Raw genomic sequence first — 22,443 nt, forward strand, 5'->3', positions numbered from 1 at the left:
AGGAATTATTCATTCATCTCAGTCTCCTTTACTAGATTTGGAGCTCTTATAGGGTTGGAGCCAAATTTTTATTAACCCTTCTATTACCAGCGCCAAGCAGGGAGCTGGCCCATTGTAGGCTTTGCGGAATAGCTGACTGTAGGGTGTGCAGAGGGTCTATTGATTTGGCTGCAGCACGGTTCAGGAAAAGGAGACTAGGTCTGCGGACTCTGAGGACCAACCTCCCAAGTAGAAATCCTGCAAGCCACACGAAGGTGAACAAGGACCGCAGGAAGGAAGTGCGGCGGCTAATGCGGCTGCGCAACACAGTCCCCTCTTCTCAGGGCGGCGGAACGCCGGCTGTCTCCCTACACGCAGGCGCACTGTATTCTTCCCGCCTCCGACAAGATGGCGGAGGCCGAGTAGCGAGGGGGCGGAGTGTTGCTGCCGGAAACCCGGCCGCTGCTAGGGGGAGCTGCGAGCGAAGGCCCGGGAACAGCGGACTGAGTTTGGTACGATGCTGTTCCCGGGAAGCGTTGTTGGATGCCGTTGAGCAAGCTGTACAAGGAGTTGCCTTCCCGGGCCACCAGTGCCCCCTATGTACGCCTCCCTGGGCTCAGGTCTGGAGGCCGCTTTGCCCGCTCCGGTACCACTCTCTGCTCTCGGGTTCTGGGGCTCCGGCGGTGGCAAAGGCTGTGTCCCGCAGGTGAGGAAGCGCCTGGGAGGCGTCCGTGCTTCTGGCCGCGGGGCGAACGTCTGGCAGGTGAGTAAAGCAGCAGGGATTGGTGTCTCCTCCCCCTGCTAATCTTCGCTTTGCTTGCCGCTGCTCGGGACCCCAGTGGTGCCCTGTCCGCCTCTGCAGCTCTCTTGTCTCCACGTCCCACCCCCGCCCCGCCCCGCGCCCCCTCTCAAGGCCTCCAGTTGGCCCCTGGCTTTGCAGGTCCTCCATTCTTACACAGTGGGTAGGGGGTCGTGGCGCCTGTAGACCTTCGCTCCTTTCTTGGCTCCTGAAGAATCTTCACCCCTGCAGGCTGTCTCTCCCTGGTGTTAGGTGGGTGGTGGGTCGTCAGCCCCTCCTGGTTCGGTCGCCTCCCCTCATCTTTCTCGTTTCGATGCTCATTTTCCTTTAAAAGTTTTTAATTGTCTGGTAAGATTACCCGATAGCCTGACATACAGAGTTACAAAGAAAAGGCTTTTTATCTAGAGGCTGGTGAATTTTGTTCATCTTGATTAGGGAATTAACTCCCCAGGAGACCGGAGTGATTTGGGAGATTGACTCCGTGGCCCATCGAACCCTTGCAAAACAGAGGCATCATAATTGTCTATGATGGGAAATGATTGTTCCTTTAAATTAATTTCTTTCTGACTATAATAAATCTTTGGTTTCTGAATTTTTGAGGCGGAGTGTAAATTTTCTAGATCTAGTGAAAGAATTGAGACGTGTTTTTAAAAGAGAGGGCCTTATGAATGTAACATAACATGTAATGGCACAAGAAAGGATAAGTGATTTATTCTTTTATTCAATGTTAGCTTAAATTACGCACTGAAGAATCCCGTATTGTACAAGCCCTTTGTTTTATTTAGAAAGGAGTAAAATGGAGAAAAGCTTTTTAAACTCAAAACTGCTCAAATTTCTTGGATTCTCTATTGTGGCTACTTCTGAACAATCCTTATAGTACTTGCTACATTCTATAAAATGTAGGCTGTGCCAGTCTCAGTTCTCCCTCCTTTTTTACTGGGGCAAGGGGGAGTCTGAATTAATGGTATAAGAAACTGTCCTAAATAACGTGGTATGGTGCCAGAGTTTGTAAGTGCAAGCTGCAGGATGGTAGTGGTAGTAGTGGGGGCAGCTGCCATGGCTGATTCTCCCATCTTTCCCTACAGTTGGATAATGTGTCAAGAGCCCCCAAATTGTAAATGTGACATTACAGTAAAAATGGTAGCCTCTCCTTTGAGTTTGCAAATGAGTGGACCCTTTTTATTAATATGAAAATGAGCAGTATCATTTTATTTAAGCTATGCTAGGTGCTCTCAAGTTATTAAAGTACACACTATCCTTGCCCTTTTGGAGTTCTATACTAAAAATCTTTAACATGGGAATTATAATTGGCCTGACAGATTCATTTACTTTTCATTTTACCTCATGACACATAATATGTTTTCTCCTTTGCTGTGGACTTTATGACCTCTTTAATGAATTTCTCAAATTTAGAGTAGAGTTTTTCAGTTTAAAGGAAGGGGGGAGATTTCTGTGCCTGATTGTATGGACCAATTCGTTCATTTGTTTGTTGCTAGCCTTCACGTTTTTTACAATCAGGGACTGCATGTTTCTAGAGTGGATTGTCTCTCAATTCTGTGCTTTTGGCTGAAGAGAGAGAGTGGGACTGCTGAGTCCCAATCAATGGCTTGCTGCCTCTGGCAAAATAATTTGAAGCATTGTGTGAAAAGACATGTGTAACCGTAAACCCTCCTTAAAATCTCTCACTATCCACTCTTATGGAACCTCTGCTCTTGCTTGTGCTCGCCGCTCTTGCTCGCTCGCTCTCTCTCATTTTGAATCCCCCTTTGTCTCTCTGCTCATTCAACCCCTTCTTCTACTGCTGATTTCGTTTGCTTCCCTATCTAACCAAGATCCCATGATCATCACCTTTACAAAGTTCTTACTGATGCCCTAAAATGGTTTACTTTCTGTAGATTTACCTTTCTAGCCTCCAGTCCTGAGTAAGCCTCATCGCTAGCTTTGTCAGTTTGACCCCTGAAATCCTGGAGAATGCACATGACAGTTGCGTAAGGATATTAGTTTTCATACCAGTTTGTGCTCTGCTCTCTGCTGGACCTTCGGGGTTGATTGGATTCCTTTTCCTCTCATTTCCTAAATAAAGGTTTCTATAGGAAATAACTTCATCTCTTCCTTTACTGAGAGAAATCTCAACTGTCTGAGGTATACTCCTTCTACTTTCCTTCCTTCCATCTCAGTATCATTTCCTTACTTACTCATATCTCAGAGGAAGAAATGTCCTTCCTTTTTTTTCAAGAGCAACCCCCTCCAGATGTGTTCATGATCCTCCGTCTCCATCTTTCTTTCTCTAGAACTATTATCACTTCTTCAGTGTCTCCCTCTCTGGCCTACATACATACTTGCATGTTTTCCAGGGCTGCCAACTACAGTGCTGTGTGCTGTGCAACTCAAGGAAGGTCTGAATCTTGATCCTGCTGTGTTGCTGTGTTTTCTTTCTTTAAAGACTTACACTTTCATTCCACTAGCCTGATATAGTAGAAAGAACATTGACTTTTGAGCCAGATACATCTGGGTTTGAAGTCTTTTAAAACCACTTAGTGGCTATGTGGCTGAGCAAGTTACTACTCAGACTCTGCTCTTTATCTATAAAGTACAATAGAATGTTATACTTAACAGAGTTGTAATTAAAGGAGTTTAACTCATGTTAAATGTCCATCCAAGTGTTGGTACATTATGGAGTTTTTAATAAATGTAAGTTAGCCTTTCCTTTTCACCCTGACTTCCTTTACAATTTCAGCACTGAAATTGCTAGTTAGAAGTTACCAAATCTAATGGCCTTTCCTCAGTCATCCTTCGTTTCCTTAGGCTATTTGTGAAATATACTCTGTAGGAATAAAATGATTTGATATCTTGGTTCTTCTACATTGTACTTCTAATTCTCTTACTTCTTTGAAAGTTTCTTCACATTTCCTGCACTGTTTTGATTTTGTTCTTCCCCCTAAGATTAGCTGTTCCCTATCCTACATAAGTTATAGATGCAAACTGGATTTAAAAACAAAAGAAATGCACTGGCTTATGTAATGGACAAAAGCATAGATAGAATTGGCTTAAAGAGTACTTTGTTCATAGGCTCACGTCATCAGGACTGAGATTCCATTTTCTCCTCTTCTCTCAACTTTGTCCACCTGTTTGGGCTTTGTGTTCAGACTGGCTTCTGTCCTCATAAAAGGATGGCTATCAGCAATGTTCATATCATAGCCTTCTTTCTTTACTTCCAAAGAGAGAGAGGAGGCTCCTCTTCCACACTTTTCCCAAAAGTCTTCAACTCTATACCAATTGAATAAATGAACAAAATCATGCTACCGTGTCTATCACAATGACTTTGTCAAAAGAGATGAATCAATCTAATCTGCCATGTCCGTCACAATACCTTTGTCAAGAGAGAGAGGAAGTGATTCTAATTGGCCTAGCCAGTGGGTGAATTTCATCTAAAATGAGGGAGAAGTGGAATGGATCCTTGGGGAAGAAACTAGTGTCCTCAAGGATCTCTCTGTGCTTCTCACTGTGTCTTCTTGGTGATTGTATCTCTTATTATGTAAATCATCATGTTCGTGTGGATGATTCTCAGTTCTGTAACTCTACCTCCCACTTCCACTGCTTGCTGTGTTTATCCTACAGGTGCTACTGTAAGCGAAAGCCATTCCAAACTGAATCAGTTTGATTTTCATCCACCTACCCTCAGTGTGTTTACATGTGCTTGTGTGTACATACTTCTCTTCCTCCTAATTTCTCTTTTCTAACCACCTTTTTCTCAGCCACCCAGTCTTGAAACCTTACATCTTGGTTCTTCTCCCACTTTCAGTCGGTTTTCAGATCTTGCATACATCTTGTATTAGTTCAGCCCCAGGTTATTAACACCTAGCTAACAGAGATTTAAACAGTATCTCACGTAAAAAGAAATCCAGGGTTGGAGGATTCCATAGTTAGTTGAGCTGTACAATGTTACCGAGGATCCAGGTCCTTTCCATCTTTTTCCTTGATGTGCTGACCTTTGTGCTCAGGCTCTCATTTCCGCTCCCTTCCCACACAGCGACCAAAAAGAGGAGAAAGTTTGCCCTCCCATTTCTTGATGAGGCAAGTAAACCTTTTATAGAAGACGTATATCAGACGTTTATCCTGGCACATCCATACCCCAATTGCAAGGGGGCAGGAAAATCTATTATCTGGCATTTCAGTCTAGGGAGAAGTTAGGCAAATGGCTGAAGGGAAGGTAACCAACAATGTCAGTTACATACCTTCATAGTATTGTATAAAGAAGTAAGTTTAAATAAATAAGAACTTTCAGATAGTAGTGGCAAACTTAAAGCACTGCTTACCCTAAGAGTTGATATAAGCTATACCTCTAAATGTTAAAATTGGATTCATATGTAAAATTAAGATAATTTGAGTGAAAAATCCCAGTTATTTCAAGGTTGCTGTTAACTACATTCAAGTATACCTGTTAGAGCCACTGTGAGAATTGGGTACCTATAACAGCTAATAAGAAATAGGTTTGTGGTTCCCCTTGGGGGTGGGAGGCATTTGGAAATATATGGGTATAGTGATTGTGAGGTCCTACTGACATTGGATAGAGGCCGGATATGCTGTGTCTTGTGATGTTTGCCCACAAAACAAGAATCGTCCCTTGAAAAATGCCATTAGTGCCCTTAACACACTGAAATAGGCAAATGTTTTGCTTTTTGAAAGAAGTCATTGAAATTCATCTGTATTTTTACATTGAAAATGACAAAAACCAGATTCAAAACTGCTTAAACAATAAAGTAAATGATTCGATCTTATAGCTAAATTTCTGCTAAGGCTTGCTTCATCCAGGGGCTCACATGAAATCATCAAGGACTTGGCTCAGTTTTTCTGTGATTTGTTCTGCTCTGTCATTCCCATTGTTTTGGTTTTATTCTCAGGCTAGCTTACCTCATGGTAGCAAATTACTGTAGCACTTTCAGACTTAATACCCTCATTTCTACGTTTAAAGTAAAATGAAAATCTTTTGTATTTGATTTTGCAAGCACTTGTTGAATGCATCACTGCTAAAACCTTCTCTAAAACACCTATTCCTAAAAAATTGATTACTTCCTTTGCCATGCTCCTGCTTTATAATCTTACATAACTTTTATTATATGTCATGCTCTATAGGCATTATTTTCATATGTCTCATCCACTACCTTGTCTTGAGTGTCTTTTTATCCTAAATGTGTAGACTACTCTCTGGCTTAGTGGTACACAATAACTGTTTATGGAAATAATTAATGAGTAACCCAGGAAGGAAGGATGTGGCAAAGAGCAAAGCAAACACAGAAGGCCCGTTCCTTCAGTAGTTGTTATTGAACCCTGAATTATGTACATTTTACTTCATCTACCGTCAACACCTGTATGTGATGCTCTTATGATTAATGGAGTATGCATTCATTTGAAAGCCTTCCTAAATACGGGTAATGTTTTTGGCATTACTTTCTCAACAAAACTAAAAATAATTATCATTATTCATTTACTGACAAATATTTTTGAGGACCTGCTGTGTGCATATAATGTGGCAACAGTGGTGAACAAAACAGAGTCTGTGCTCTGTTTGAACTGAAATGTTTGTGTGGGACACAGTCAATAAACATTATACGTGTGTTCAAGCGCACATACACAGTCAGGTAGAGGATAGAACTAGGAGATGCTACTTTAGATAGGTTGGTGAGGGAAGGGCCCTTTGAGCTGAGAGACATGAATGAAGTGATAGAATAAGCCATAGAACTGTGGTGGGGGGGAATGTTCAACTAGAGGGAGCAACAACTTCTCAGATGGAAGTGCGTTTGGCATATTGGGAGAACAACAGGGAGGCTGGTGTGGCTGAAGTAGAGTGAGTAAAGGGGAGGGTGGTAAGAGAGGTGGTAGGACAGGTAAGCTGAGGCCACACCAAGCAGGGCATTAAAGGTTATTTAAAGCCTTGATTTTATCCTGAGTAAGATAGAAACCTTGAAGGGTTTTAAGCTTAGACTTGTTTAATTCGACTTGCTTTTTTGAGAGGATTACTCTGGCTATGTGTAGAAAATTGATTGTATGAGGCAAGAGTGGAAGCAGGAAAACCAGTTAGGATTACCTTAGAGTAATCTAGGTTGGAAATATGGTGCTTGGACAAGGTGGTAGTGGTAGAGGAGCAAAGAGGTGGTCAGATTTGTGATATATTTAGAAAGTAGAGTAATTAGGGTTTATTGATGGATTAGATGTGGTATATGAGGGAAAGAGAAGTAAAAGATGACCCCAAATTTCTTGACATGAGCAACAAGTGAAAGGTGGTACCTTTTACTGAGATAGGGACTTGGGGATGGGGTAGAGGGTTGGTGGGAAGCAGATTTGTAGCTTTAAACCAGGAGTTTTGTTTTGGGTATATGTTTGAGGTATCTATCAGATATTATGTGGAGATATTGAATAGGCATACACATATATTAGAAGTTTAAGGGAGAGATGGAGCTAGAGGTATGCACTTGGAAATTATCAGTGCAGGAATGGTGTGTGGGGCCATGGACCAGATGAGATCACCTGGGAAGTGAACAGGGGATTCATGAAATATTTTGCAAGTAAAAATGGCTTCTTGGACTGCCGGCCAAGATGAAGGCATAGGTAGACACACTTTACCTCCTTGCACAACCAAAAGAAGGACAAAAACAAATTTAAAAACAGAAAATAACCAGAAATGCCAGAAAATCAAACTGTATGGAAGTCCAACAACCAAGGAGTTAAAGAAGAAACATTCATTCAGATAGGTAGAAGGGGTGGAGATGGGCAGTAGGGACAGAGAGGATACACAGCAAGGAGGTGGCTGGCAGACCAGGTGGGTGAGACAGCCACTGACGGATGAGGTGACCTACATTTGCATGCGGATAAACCAGGAGGAACAATTGGGGAGTGAGACAGACTGTGCAACCCAGGATTCCAGCATGAGAAAAGAAAGCTTCAGAACCTCTGGCTGCAAAAACCTGTGGGGGTTGAGGCAGTGGGAGATACTCCCATCCTCACAAGAGAGTTCATTGGAGAGGCCCACAGGGTCCTAGAATGTACACAAACCCACTCCCCTGGAAATCAGCACCAGAAGGGCCCAATTTGCTTGTGGGTAGCAGAGGAAGTGACTAAGAGCCAGTGAGCACCATTCTTCCCTCTCTGACCCTGCCCTCAGATACAGTGCTACAATGCAACCTGGGTAGCCCCACCCTGGCGAATACCTAAGGCTCTGCCCCTCAAACATAACAGGTGCACCAAGACAAAGAAATATGGCCTAAATGAAAGAATAGATCAAAACTCCAGAAGAAGAACTAAGTGATGAGGAGATAGGCAACCTATGTGATGCAGAGTTCCAAACATTGGTAATCAGGATACTCACAGAAATGGTTGAGTATGCTTGCAAAATAGAGGAAAAAGTGAAGGCTCTGCAAAGTGAAATAATGAAAAGCATACAAGGAACCAACAGTGAAGGGAAAGAAACTGGGACTCAAATCAACAATGTGGAGAAGGAAGAAATAAACATTCAACCAGAACAGAATGAAGAAATGAGAATTCAAAAAAATGAGGAGAGGGTTTGGAACCTCTGAATCATAAGGGTGCCAGAAGAAGAGGAAGAGCAAGAAATTGAAAACCTATTTGAAAAAGTAATGAAGGAGAACTTCTCCAGTCTGGCAAAGGAAATAGACTTCCAGGAAGTCCAGGAAGCCCAGAGAGTCCCAAAGAAGCTGGACCCAAGGAAGCACACACCAAGGCACATCATAATTACATTAGCCAAGATTAAAGATAAGCAAGGAATCCTAAAAGCAGCAAGAAAAAAGGAGACAGTTACCTAGAAAGGAGTTCCCATACGACTGTCAGCTGATTTCTCAAAAGAAACTTTGCAGGCAAGAAGGAACTGGAAAGAAGTATTCAAAGTCATGAAAGGCAAGGACCTACATCCAAGATTACTCTATCCAGCAAAGCTATCATTTAGAATGGAAGGGCAGATAAAGTGCTTCCCAGATAAGGTCAAGTTAAAGGAGTTGATCATCAAGCCCTTGTTATATGAAATGTTAAAAGGACTTATCCAAGAAAAAGATGATCAAAAATATGAACAGTAAAATAACAACAAACTCACAACTATCAACAACTGAACCAAAAACAAAAGCAAACTAAGCAAACAACTAGAACAGGAACAGAATCACAGAAATGGAGATCACACAGAAATGGTTTTCTGTGGGGAGGGGGAGAGGGAGAATGGGGGGAAACGTACAGGGAATAAGAAACATAAGTAGTAGGTACAAAATAGAGGGAGGTTAAGAGTAGTCTAGGAAATGGAAAAGCTAAAGAACTTATATGTACGACCCATGGACATGAACTAAGGGGGCGGGGGCATGCTGGTGGGCGGAGGTGCAGGGCAGAGGGGAATAAAGGGGAGAAAAAAAATGGGACAACAGTAAAAGCATAACCAATAAAATAGTTAAAAATTGCTTCAATTTATTATTATTTCTAATGATAAGCATTAAAAACATTTATACTTTATACTTGATGTCAAGTTACTTGAGACATACCTCACAGCTGTCAGAAAATACTAGGGTATTGGCAACACTAAGGTTGAAAAATGGCTGCCCCAAAAGTGAGGAGCCATAACAATCTTTTATGGAGAAACTAACAGTCATTTTGTTTTTATTGGAATGACTACTGGAGGCCTGTTTATAAATTTTCTTTTTTTGCTGTCAAGGAGCAAATGAGTTTAAAATTATGGGAATATAGCAAGAAAATGAGATTATATATCTTTTATTTTAAAAATTACATCATTTTAAATACTAAATATAATTAGAAATGATGTATTCTAAATAATTAGCATATTATAGATTTTTATAATTTAAATGTCAGGAAATAATTTATCTGAATTATATCATATTGAAATAAAAATTGAAATTTTACAGTTTGAAGTAATTTTTTATATTTAGGATACATTAGGCTTGTAATTATTTTTTTTAGTTCTTGTAATATGCCCCATTGTTTAAGTTTTATATAGTCATTAAAGAAAATTCAGGAAATTCAATAAAAAGTACAGATCACATCTATAAGCTCATCACATAAAGAAAAGCAGTACAGTTTTTGTCTTTTTGCACCCCTCACTCCCTCCCTCTTTCATTTTCTCTTTTTTTCTGTGCCTAGGCCCTTTGTACCCCCCCTTTTGTCATAGTATAAATGTTTGTGTGTATGTATACACACATATGTGTATATATAATGTTTTCAACATTAGGTTATCTACATTTCTTAGAATATTTTGTAAGACTTATTTTTATGGACTGTATGATAATCCTATTGAAGGAATTGTTTTCTTAACAATTCCCTATAGTTGGTTAATTGTTTTCCATTTTTTTAATCATGTGTGCAACGAACAGCTTAGCACACTTTTTTCCCCTCTTTATTTTGACCTTTTGCTTAGGATAGGTCATCGAGAATAGAATTACTGGATTATAGGATACAAACATTTTTAAGTTTCATAATGCATGTTGCCAGATTGTACAATGTTTTATAGGCTCAATTTATGTTAATTGGTTTGAAATCAATCATATGGGGGAAAAAAGTAGGACCTACAGAATTTCCATGCTTGATGTTCTAGGTCAGTCTTTTGATCATCTCCAAGTATTGCTTAAACATATATTCTAAATAGTACGTACAACATAAAACGAAGAACTTAATGTGTTACTGTAAACACACATGAAGTCATTACCTAAGTCAAGAAATAGAACACTGACATCCATCATCCCAGAGCTGTTCTCTCTGCCTTGTTCCTGACCACAAAGAGAAAACTCTTCATGTTTTATTCCCAAGTTTGTTTGCTGAAGGTTTTTTTAAAATTTTTGTTTCGTTTTTGTTAAAACTTTTATCATATTAAAGAAGTTCCCTTCTATACCTCTTTACCAAGAATTTTGTTTTTTGTTCTGTTTGAACAATGCTTTTGTGGGGGACAACTTTTCATTATCATATAAACTTTCTCCTTTAGTGTTAATATATTGAATTATTTCATTTTAAATGTTAAATGTAACCTGATTCTTGAGATAACCCTAATTTGGTTTTACTGTATTATGCTTTTTATATATGGCTGGGTTCAGCTTGTTAATATTTTGTGATTTTGCCTCATTGTTCATGAGTGAGGTAGCCTATAATACTGTCCTTATCAGAATTTGAAACCAACATGCTAGCCTTATAAAATGAGCTGACCCTTATTTTCTATTCTGGAAGAGGTTATGTATGATTAAAATTGTTTCTTTCTTAAGTGTTTGTTAGAATCTGGCAGAGAAGCCATGTGGGTTTGGAGATTTTATTTTGTTTTGTTTTTGATTACTATTTTGATTTTTCATTTTTAAACCTTATCAGGTTTTCTGTCTCATGATTATTTTGGTAAGTTTTCATATAAATTTTTGAATTTACTAGCATAAAGTTGTTCATATTAAATAGTCTGTTATCCTTTTAAGGTCTGCAGGGAAAAAATTCCCTTCTTGTGTCTGATATTGGCTATATGTACCTTCTCCTTTTCTTTTATCGGTCTCACCAGAGATTTATTGTAGTAGTCTTTCACAAGAACCAAATTTTGAATCTTGATTCTTTTTATTGTATGTTTGTTTTCTATTATATTGATTTCTGCTCTTTATTATTTTACTTTTGGGGGGGTTACGTCTTGTAGTGAACTACTTCTTGTAGTTCACTACTTTTCAGCATTTCTTTCTTTTAAATATATCTACTTAATGCTAAGCATTTCCCTCTAAGCACTGTTTTAGCTAGGTGTAGTTCTCAAACTTTGTTTTTTAATTAACTTTAAAATATTTTCTGATTTTCATTGGTATCTACTTTGACTTTTGTATTAGTTGGAAGTATTGTATGTCTTAACTTTTAAACACATGGACATTTTTAAAAATTATATTTTATTTATGCTATTAACAGTTGTCCCAATTTTTCCCCAGTTCCACCCGTTAGAACTGACTTCTTTATTCTGTTTGCCTGAAAACATCTTTACCTCACTCTTGAAGGATATTTTTGCTAGGTACAGAATTCTAATGAACAAACTGAACTAACAAGCAAAATAGAGACAGACTCATAGAGAGCAGGATGACAGCTAATGGAAGGGAGTAGGGGCTGGAGGGATTGAGCAAAAAGGAAAAAGGACTCATGGACATGGAATAAAGTGGTAATTGCAGGGGGTAGGGGTATAAGGGGACTAAATGGTAATGGAAAAAATACAATAAATTTTTTTTAAATCATGAGACTATCTGAAAAAAATAAAGAATTCTAGGCTAGCACTTACTTTACTTCAGCACATTCTGTGTTGGTGTTTAATTCAACACATTGCATTCATTGCTGTTGAGACATCAGCTCTTTGAGTCTCTTTTTCCTTTTAAAATTATCTGTCATTTTCCTTTAGCTGCTATTAAGATTTTTGTCTTTTTCTGATTTTCTGTTGTTTTACTATGCTGTGGTTAGGCATTGGATCGCTTCATGAATGTGTAGATTGGTGTCTTTTGTAAGTCCTGGAAATTTCTTTGCCATTATTTTTTCAAATATTTCCTTTACTCCATGTTCCTTCTGTTCTTTTGGGTCTCCACTTTTGTAAGTTAGTTCATCTTATTCTGTTTTTTACCCACTTTCCTGTTCTTTTCCTTCTTTTTTACCCCTCTAGTTTTCATTGTGGATAGTTTGGTCTGACCAATCTTTAGAGTTCAGAGTTTTTTCACCTAGGTCTAATTCGTTGTTAACTCATCCAGTAAATTCTTAGGTTAGGTTATTTTATCTTTCAATACTACATTTTTATTTGGTACTTTTTCCATATCAACCATATCACTTTTTATAGTTTTCGGTTCCAAGCAAAAATAGTTATGCTGTCTTTTATCCCCTTAACTGTAGTGAGCATACTTATTTTTGAGTCTGTGTTTGATTATTTCAATGTTGTCTAGTCTCTCTTAGTCTGATTATGTATTCTGTTGTAGAAAGAATTTGATACATAAGATGAAGTTACAGTTTCTCTAGAGAAGATTTTCATTTGCTATTGCCTGGGAGTATGAGACCATCTTAATCCAATTTCAAGTTGTACTTTTCTGGGCTCCGTCTGGATCCTTCTTACTCTTCTTAGGGTGCCTCTTTTTGGAGTCCCAGCCCAAAGCCAAGCGTGTTTTTACTACAGTCCTTAACCCTTGAAAGGTCTCAAACTCCAACTTTTGTCTCCCAGTCCTGCAAGGCAGGCAACAAATCATAAAGGTCATATTCTTAAATATTACTTCTTTGTTGGCAAACCCACAAAAGGCAAAAACTGAGTTCACCTTTCTAGGTTTTTACTTTTGGTGGATTTGACCTGGTAATTTATTCCTTACTATGTTGGTAGTTATTTGATGTTTTAAGAAGATTATTTTAATATTTCATCCAGCTTTTAAAATTGACTTCACAACAATGTTTGGTCTGGATTGCCTAGTCTGCTATTTCTACAAGCAAAAGTCCAAATATTTCTTTGACTAGCTTGTTCAGGGAGGACTGTAACATTTTTACATTAGTCATTCCTTTGCGTGAAGGTCTCTTTTATAATAAAATGAGATTCCTGGGAAATGCAAACATTAAGCTCTGTTCCCTTTTAATACTTCAGCATGAGTAATCACCTCAGTTCCTATACTTTGCAGAGTCCCAAGGGAAAGGGGCAGAAAATACTTTATTTGACTCCAGTAGTCAGAAATACATGTAGTATGCAGGTAGTACATTGGGGTGGGAATTATCCTTCAAGTGAACAAAGAGAATATAATGTGAACATTTTTGAAGTGGAGATGTGCGAAGAGGGAGGGAAAATGCACTGAGCCAAGGAGGAACTGCTAACAATTTGTTCTGTAGTATTTTTGAGCGGAAGTGGGTTCATTTCTAATAATTAATGTGACAGCTCTCTAGATGCCATGTGGATGTTGTGTTTTTAAATATATTTTATTTTTAGTGTCATTTGGTATATCTCAGGGACAGAATATGATTTTTTAGTCTTTTGCCCACATCTATGTAAAGTAATATATGTATAATTTGCATTTGATTTCTGAGATTAAATCTATTAAATAGGAGAACAAAGACACAGGTTAGAAATCCTACTGGCAAACTAAACTGTAGCAATCTTTAGATAAGTTGGCATTCTTTTGTGGGTAGGGGGATGTTGAAAATTTAGCGTAACATACCATTACATTTTTGTTTTAAAGACATTTGACTTGAGTTAATCACAGCTGTTAGCATGAAATACCATCCATCACCTTGTGACTACATTGACACATCAACAAAATGCAAAAGCAGTTCTCTCTTTAAAAAACCTAGAATTCTTGTATTTGTTTACTTGGTTCTTTTTTCTCTCAACCAAAAGAAAATTCTAAGTTGAAGATTCTTGTTAATTATAGTTCTTTTACTTTCCTGCTACGTTAGAGTTAAACAGGTCTTAATTTAGGTTTGCTGACTTCCCTTTAGAAAACTAAAGGATGAAATGAGTTGACAGAGAAGTTTAGAACTGGAAGAGACTCTAGATATCACTAGGTCTCTCATGTGCTCTCCCTTCCTACCCATCTCCCATTTTAAACATGTGAAAACAGAGGCCCAAGGAAGATGAGTAACTCAATTAGCCTAAAGTTAAGTTGAGTTAAAATCCAGCTCTCTCCCTCTTCATAGTTTCCTAAACTTCGTTTCAGCCATATGATAGGTACCCTTTGCCCTACCGGGGCAAAGCTAACATGATGATTTATCCATAATTATGAATATCTGATAAATGTTAATGTGTCTTGATTATCCTGATAGTCATTACAAATGCAGTTAATTTTCATTTCCCAAATTCAATTTGTAAGTCTAGTGTTTAACTTCTTAGGGTTTGCTGTCTCTGACTAAATTCAGATGTCAGTCCGTCTCAGCGTTCGGTTTCAGCATTTGTTCCTGAGTTCCACTCTCATGTATGTTTTCTGAAGATTTTTACTTCAGTAATATCCCCCATAAAGTAGCTCAAAGGTTACACCAAATACTTCTTCAGACAGTGGTTGAATGATACTGTTCTACTCTTAACATTTAGCATATTTATTCATGTACTTATTAACTCTTGTTTCCAAAATCTTGCAGTGCTGTAACACACATTTTCCCTATTATGTTTTTCTAAGTTTATTAGAGCTTGATTTTAGCACGTCTGTTTAATTAGGTCTTTGGCATTCTAAGCTTCTCATTCTAGTCTTTCTTTCATTTTCATTTCTTCTGTTTCATTGTCTTTGCCATAGTTTCATTTCAGAGACTGATATTTTTTCTAATATTTTAAAAACCTTTCTCCTGTGGTTTCTTAGTACCAACACAGAGTTTTTTCCTCTGCCTTCTCTAACAAACATTAGTGCAATACTAGTTTCACTGAAAGATAATATGAACTATCGGTTGGGAAAATAAACGTAAAGGTTGAAAAAATTGTCACTGGACAAAACCTACAAATGTATTTTAATTATTTTGCTCATTTGGTTTAACAGTCACTCATGTCATATATATTCTAATGAATTATTGAGTTGGGTTTCGGTTGAAAGTAAGCTGCTGATTTTCCCAGAAATTTAAGGCTTATTGAAAAACTAAGTCATATGAGAGAAAAGTCAGTTCTGTCATACCAATATATTATGCTAGCTTTAACATCCAGTTATTGCTTCACTTTCATGGGAGAATTTATATGCTATGTTTTAGGAGTACTTACTGGTAGGATTTTTTCCCCACAATTTAATGATATTTTATGATGAGTTGCCACATGCTATGATTTATTAGTTTCTATTGAGAGTCTTGATTTAGTGTAGAATTAGGTCTTTGACAAAAGGTTTGCATTGCGATACAGGTAACAGCTAGCTAATGAAATATTTGGAATACTGCTTTATATGCCTGGAAAAAGAGATTGTTGATAGTATGTGATTTTCAAAATTTTACTTCTAATCTATCTCAGTGTTACTCAGTTACAGATTAAAATCATTATTTGTCTTTTAATTTTTTCTTAATAAAGTTCCTGAAGGCTTTCTGTAAACCCAGTAGTGGAGGCTTCTGGTTTTATTACTTACATTACTGATACTCAACATTTAACTTAATTAGAGTATTTCACACAAGTGTTTCTCATACATGGCACACATATCCTCATTATACTTGTCCAGTTTCTAGTGAAATTTAAGGACCAACCACTGGTATAGGAAGATATCTCTCTATTGAAGATAAATATATTTAGATTTCTAAATTAGATATAGTTGACTTTGGTTCGGGAGAAAATGAAACCTGGCTTCAAGTCTTTGGTTCTGCCTTAACTAGATCAGGACAGATCACTTAAAACCTTCTTGTTGATTTAGCTTTTATATTTACAAAACAAGGACATACTATGTTTTAACTATGCCTTTTCCCAGATATTTTTCTGAATTGTTATAGGGAACAACTATCTCAGATAACTTCTTTTTATTATTATTTATGCTGTTACAGTTGTCCCAGTTTTTCCCCCTTTGCCCCCCTCCACCCATCCCACCCCTCACTCCCACAGTCAATACCCACACTGTTGCTCATGTCCATGGGTCCTTCATGTATGTTCTTTGACTAATCCCTTCACCTTCTTTCAAACAGTCCCAATCTCCCTCCTCCCTTTTTACAGCTGTCAGTCTATTCCATGATTCTATTTTGCTCATTAGTTTAATAAATGAAATTAGCCCTGGCTGGTGTGGCTCAGTGGATTGAGTGCAGGCCTGTAGACTGAATAAGTGAAATCAAATGGTATCTGTCTTTCACTGCCTGACTTATTTCACTTAGCATAATAGTCTCCAATTCCATCCATGCTGTCACAAAAGGTAGGGATTCCTTTTTTTTTTTTTCTGCTGCGTAGTATTCCATTGTGTAAATGTACCACAGCTTTTTAATCCACTCATCTACTGATGGACACTTAGGCTGTTTCCAACTGTTGGCTATTGTAAATTGTGCTGCTGTGAACACAGAAGCAAATAAGTTCTTTTGAATTGGTATCTTGGGATTCTTAGGGCATATTCCAAGCAATGGAATTGCTGGGTCAAAAGGCAGTTCCATTTTTAATTTTTTGAGGAAGTTCCATACTATTTTCCATAGTGGCTGCACCAGTCTGCATTCCCACCGACAGTGTGCTAAGTTTCCCTTTTCTCCATATCCTTGCCAGCACTTGTTGTCTGTTAATTTATTAGTGATAGCCATTTTGGCAGGTTTGAGGTGTATCTCATCATGGTTTTAATTTGCATCTCTCTAACGGCTAGTGATGTTGAGTGTTTTTTCATTTGTCTATGGACTATCTATATGTCCTCCTGGGAGAAGTGTCTATTCAGGTCCTTTGCCCATATTTTAATTGGATTGTCTGTCTTTCTGGTATTGAGTTGTATGAGTTCTTTATATATTTTGGAGATTAAACCCTTGTCCAATGTGTCATTGGCAAATATGTTCTCCCATATAGTCAGTACCCTTTTCATTTTGGTGGTGGTTTCTTTTGTTGTACAGAAGCTTTTTAATTTGATGTAGTCCCATTAGTTTATTTTTCCTTTTATTTCCCTTGCCCTGGGAGATATATCAGCAAAAATATCGCTATGTGAGATATCTAAAATTTTACCGTCGATGTTTTCTGCTAGGATTTTTATGGTATCATGACTTATATTTAAGTCTTTTATCCATTTTACATTTATTCTGGTACATAGTGTAAGTTGGTGGTCTAGTTTCATTTTTTTTGCATGGATAGTCCAGTTCATCCAACACTATTTTTTTTAAGACACTATCTCTACTCCATTGTATGCTTGTGCCCCCTTTGTCAAATATTAATTGATCATAGACACATGGGTTTATTTCTAGGCTCTCTATTCTGTTCCATTGATCTATGTGTCTGTTCTTATGCCAGTACAGATCACAGTGGTCTTGTAGTATAGTTTGATATCAGGTATTGTGATTCCTCCAACTTTGTTCTTCTTTCTCAAGATTGCTGAGGCTATTCAGGGTCTATTTTGGTTCCACATAAATTTTTGGAGTATTTGTTCTAGATCTGTGAAATATGCCATTGATATTTTAATAGGGATTGCATTAAATCTGTAGCTTGCTTTGGGTAATATGGATATTTTAATGATGTTAATTCTTCCAATTGATGAACGTGGTATATGCTTGCATTTATTTGTATCTTCCTCAATTTCTTTCCTCAGTGGTCCATAGTTCCAAGTACAGGTCCTTTGCCTCCTTGGTTAAATTTATTCCTAAGTTCTTTCTTTATTTTTTTTTTTTGTTGCAATAGTAAATAGGATTTTTTTTTTAGTTTCTCTTTCTGATAGTTTATTGTTGGTGTACAAAAATGCCATCGGTTTCTGAATATTGACTTGGTATCCGCTACTTTGCTGAATTCACTTTTTTGGTGGAGTCTATAGGGTTCTCTATGTACACTATCATGTTGTCTACAAATAATGACAGTTTTACTTCCTCCTTTCCAATTTGGATGACTTTTATTTTTTCTTGTTGTCTGATTTCTGGGGCTAGTACTTCCAGTACTATGTTGAATAAGAGTGGTGAAAGCAGACACCCTTGTCTTGTTCCTGATCTTAAGGGAAATGCTGTTACAGTTTTTATCCAATGAGTATGATGTTCTCAGTAGGTTTTTGTATATAGCCTTTATCAGATAACTTTTTTAAAGCTTATGTACAAACAAAATTTTAAAAATCATATTCCAGTTTTATGTTATTAAAGCCAGATAGAGTCTTGTCTTCTTGGTTGTTTCTAGGATTGTAACACAACTTGCTTCTTGGCCTCCAACTTAAAAGTAGGCACTAATAAGATACTGAGATAAGGCCTTACTTGGTAGGCCAAAAAAAAAAAAGTAATGAGCATGGTTTTGTTGGCCTTAAAAATAAAAATCAGTTATTTTACCAGCAAAGATAGGTTTATTCCAGAACAGAATTGCAATTTGGGACAAGCAAGCTATGGTAAAAGCCATAGGCAAGCGCAACAACAACAAAAAAAGGAAGGTAGGAAGGAAGGAAGGAAGGAAGGAAGGAAGGAAAGAAAAAGAAAGAAATGCTATTTTATTGAGAAAAAAGAGGAAGTTGGGAGGGGTTGTTTTGAACTTTATTGTTTTGAATGAAAGTTCATTGGAAAAATGAGAGTTCAGGGAAATGAAGATTTCTCACTGCCTGGGTTGTTAGGGTATTCATTTGTTGTAATAGATTCAATGTTCATCTTTTCCTGTTGGGGCCTATAATTGATTCTTTCCTGTTAATTCTTCTTTTGGGGGATTGTAATTGACATCAAGTGGTACAGTGTCAGAGCTCCCCCTTCTGGTCTCTTGATTTCATTTTAGTTGAGGTTTTTCTTTAATCTAGGTTTTGAGTAAGTACAAAAGCTGTTTTAGATCTCTCATTTTAAACATAAAAGTGCAGCTTTGTCAGGAAAAGGGCCTCAAAATATTATATCTTTTAAAATTATTATATCTTTGACCAGATATTGCATGCACACGTTTCAAAAAGTACAAGAGAGCCCTGGCCAGGTGGCTCAGTTGGTTGGAGCATCATCCCTACACCAAAAGGTCACAGTTTGATTCCTGATCAGGGCACATACCTACCTTGCGGGTTTGATTCCTATTTTGGGTGCGTATAAGAGGCATCCAGTGATGTTTCTCTCTCACATCGATGTGTGTGTTTCTCTTTCTTTCTTTCTTCCTCTCTCTCAAATCAATAAACATATCCTTGGGTGAGGATTTAAAAAACAAAAGGTGCAAGAAAGTATGTTTAAAATGAAAATTTCCTACTCCTGCCCCTCAGCCACCCACACTTCTTGCACAGAGGCAATCACCGTTTCTTGTTTACTCTTTCAAACTATAGTCCACAGAAAACTCAAAATTTCACAAACATAGCTGTGGATGTTCTTTATGAGGGCATACTATTATGGTAGAGTCTAATTTGTTTTTTCATAAAACATTAGCATTCTGGAATATGACATACCTTCACTTAAGAATTTAAAATTATAATGATCTTATTTAAGCTCAGAAGTTTCTTCAAAAATTACAAATCAGGTACTGAAAGAGAATAAACAGTTTTGTACTGATATTCCATTATCTGATATTTCAGTGTGGAAATCCTACTGGTTTGTAGTTTAACAAAAGTGTTCCCATAATTAAAGGTAGTTTGGAAAAATCAGTCTAGGGTAACTTATTTACTAGCCACACAAGAAGGTGGATGTGAGGAATTCCATTGTGGATTACAGTGGGATGAGAGAATCTGTATATTTTGCTTATTCTCTGTCTACATGAGCAAGATTTGTTGACTTGACTGGGGTTGGAGGCTCTGCTTTCAAGGCAGTCATTCACTCATTTGGCTGCAAGTTGGTGCCAGTCTGGACCCCATATTGGCCTTTCCATAGGGCTGAGTATCCTCAAAACGTGCTGTCTGGTTCGAGAGTGAGCAATCCAGGAGACTAAGGTAGAAGCTAGAATATCTGTTTGACCTAGTTTCAGAAGTCAACACACTTCTGCAATGTCTTATTGGTCACACAGGTCAGCTCTAATCAGCATGGGAGAGCATTATAGAAAGGCTGGAATACATCTAATAGATTTGAAGATCATTGGGGATTTTCTTAGAAGGTGGTTGTAATACCTCCCAGCCATATTCTCCCTTGCCCCCCAATTTAAATAAGAGTTGAATCAGCTTTCTTACATTCTTAGAGTTGGTGTTTGTGGTGATTTCAAGGTGAATTCATGCAAAAGAAGCCTAAGGCTTCCAGAATGCTATTGTTTATGTGATGCTCAGGGAAGTGCTTGTTTGATTGTCAAGTGTTTTGCAGTGATTTGTTTTTTATTATGTTTGTGTAATGAGAAGAAAACCCACATGAACTGGGAATGTATTAAGATGCTAAAGCTAGCTTCCTCTTAGAAACTGTAAGATACATTCTCTAGCTTTAATGTGGTGAAATCTTATCTATCTCATTGATAGATCTTACTTAAACTTCTCCCTAACTATTGGGTCCAGGTGCCATTCAGAAATCTGAGTGAGTATCTTTCATTTACAAAATAATGAATTCTGAGTATAATCAGAAATTTAAGGTGCTGACATGTTTATGTTGCTGGAATAGTATGGAAGAATAAGGCTGCCACTATATGATGAAACTGAGAAAAATTGCCTCTATGTTAGGTTTGAAGATGATCTTTAGAAGAGTAACAATTTGAACAATTTAAGTCTGGTTGGGAGGGGGCAGGGATATTTATGGATCAGATGTCTGTTTAGTTTTAAATGTGTCATATCCAAGTGAAATATCAGCTAGATTTAGAGGAGAGGATCAGGATGGAGATATAAATTTGAGATTTAGCATCATATAGATGATATTTAAAGACCTAGGACTAGGTGAGAAAATGTTGAAGAGAAAAACCAATCCTAGAACAAACCCTGAGGTACTCCATCTTTTAGAAGACAAGTGAAGAGTCAGACCATTAAAAAGGAAAGTAGAGGATAGAAGAAAACCATGAGAATATGTCATGAGGCCTGAAGAAGATGCCTCTTTCAGGTAGAGGAGAGTGACCAGCATTTTCTAATATTACATAAGAGGTTGTTATACTAAGATACTATACTAAGACAATAATGTTTGGCCACATTGATGGTCGTTAGTGACCTGGACAATTGAACTTCCAGAAGTTGTTTAGGATTAGGGTGGGTTAAAAAGTGAATTAGAGGTGAGAAAAATAGAAACAGGAAAAGAAGGCAGTAATGTTTGCCTTCTAGATCAAGAAGTTTTTCTTTTAATAGAACAGAGAAATGAGGTCATATGTAGTATGTATTTGTGTGTGTGAGGGGTTTGTAAAGGTGAGTGATAGTAGAGTATATGTGTTCATGAAAATGATACAGTAGAATAGGAGAAATTGATTATTCAGGAGAGAGAAGAGCTAATCAAAGGTGACTTCTTGAAAAGACAAGAGTAGTTAGAATATATTGCCCAAGTGAGGAGCAGAGGTGCCTTTTCCATTTCAATAGAAGGAAAACCGTGTAGGCTTGGTAGGGAAATAGGAGGGAATTTCTCTCTAATGGAATGCAGGAGGTCTTCAACTCAGAGTGCCATGGGTAAGAAAATAGGTCTGTTACAGGTTTGAAGAGAGAAAAGCGGTATGAAAAGTTAACTTGGAGACTGGGAAAGCAGACTTTTTAAGAAGGACAGAAGTGTCTTCAGGCAGTGTTAAGTATCCTTTCATGTTTCTAGTTGTGAATTTAAAGTGGAATTAGCCAGTCCTATTCTCTCATCACCTCCTCCCCACCATTCCTGAATAATAAGCAGCTCTGATGCGGCATGCAAAAGGGGAATAATAGTTCAGTTCAACCAAAGTTGGGATTTTGCCAGCTAAATGTACAATAATAGAGGGAGAGAGGAATGAAGGGTTGGAGTTATTGAACAGGAGTGGTTAACATTGGGCCTGAGGAAAACAAAGATGATAGTGAAAAATGGTGAGAACAACAGATTTAAGAACCCAATGAGGTAAAAGAATATTGCATTTGGAGGTAGTAAAGTGAACTAGAGGGACAGGAGGTATGCTTCAGAGACTGGAACTTTGGTAACTGAGAATTTTTTATTAAGATTTGGAGTAGGTACAGTTACTGATGATGGCCAGGCCCTGCGTGTGACCATGGGAGTGGGTACTAGAGGGTGAAGAAGTTAAGAAACAAAGAGGTCAGGGT

General features: G+C 37.8%; 1 protein-coding gene across 14 annotated transcripts in view; it reads left to right on the forward strand.

The window, feature by feature from the left end:
- The first annotated feature begins 359 nt into the window (after positions 1-359).
- Positions 360-22,443, forward strand: part of APC (APC regulator of WNT signaling pathway) — a 159,382-nt gene continuing 137,298 nt past the window's right edge. For 7 of the 14 annotated variants that reach the window (XM_024563318.3, XM_071219413.1, XM_071219417.1 and 4 more), the window contains exon 1: positions 607-742. Coding sequence is in view for 6 of the 14 variants with exons in the window: in XM_024563317.3 (XP_024419085.1) it covers positions 578-742 (165 nt within the window). In the remaining 8 variants the exon portion in view is untranslated. Of the gene's footprint in view, positions 743-22,443 lie in introns of all 14 variants that reach the window. The other 7 variants (XM_024563317.3, XM_024563320.3, XM_024563323.3 and 4 more) reach the window with 3 other exon arrangements.

Source organism: Desmodus rotundus, chromosome 1 (genome assembly GCF_022682495.2).
Source record: "Desmodus rotundus isolate HL8 chromosome 1, HLdesRot8A.1, whole genome shotgun sequence".
NCBI lineage: Eukaryota > Metazoa > Chordata > Mammalia > Chiroptera > Phyllostomidae > Desmodus > Desmodus rotundus.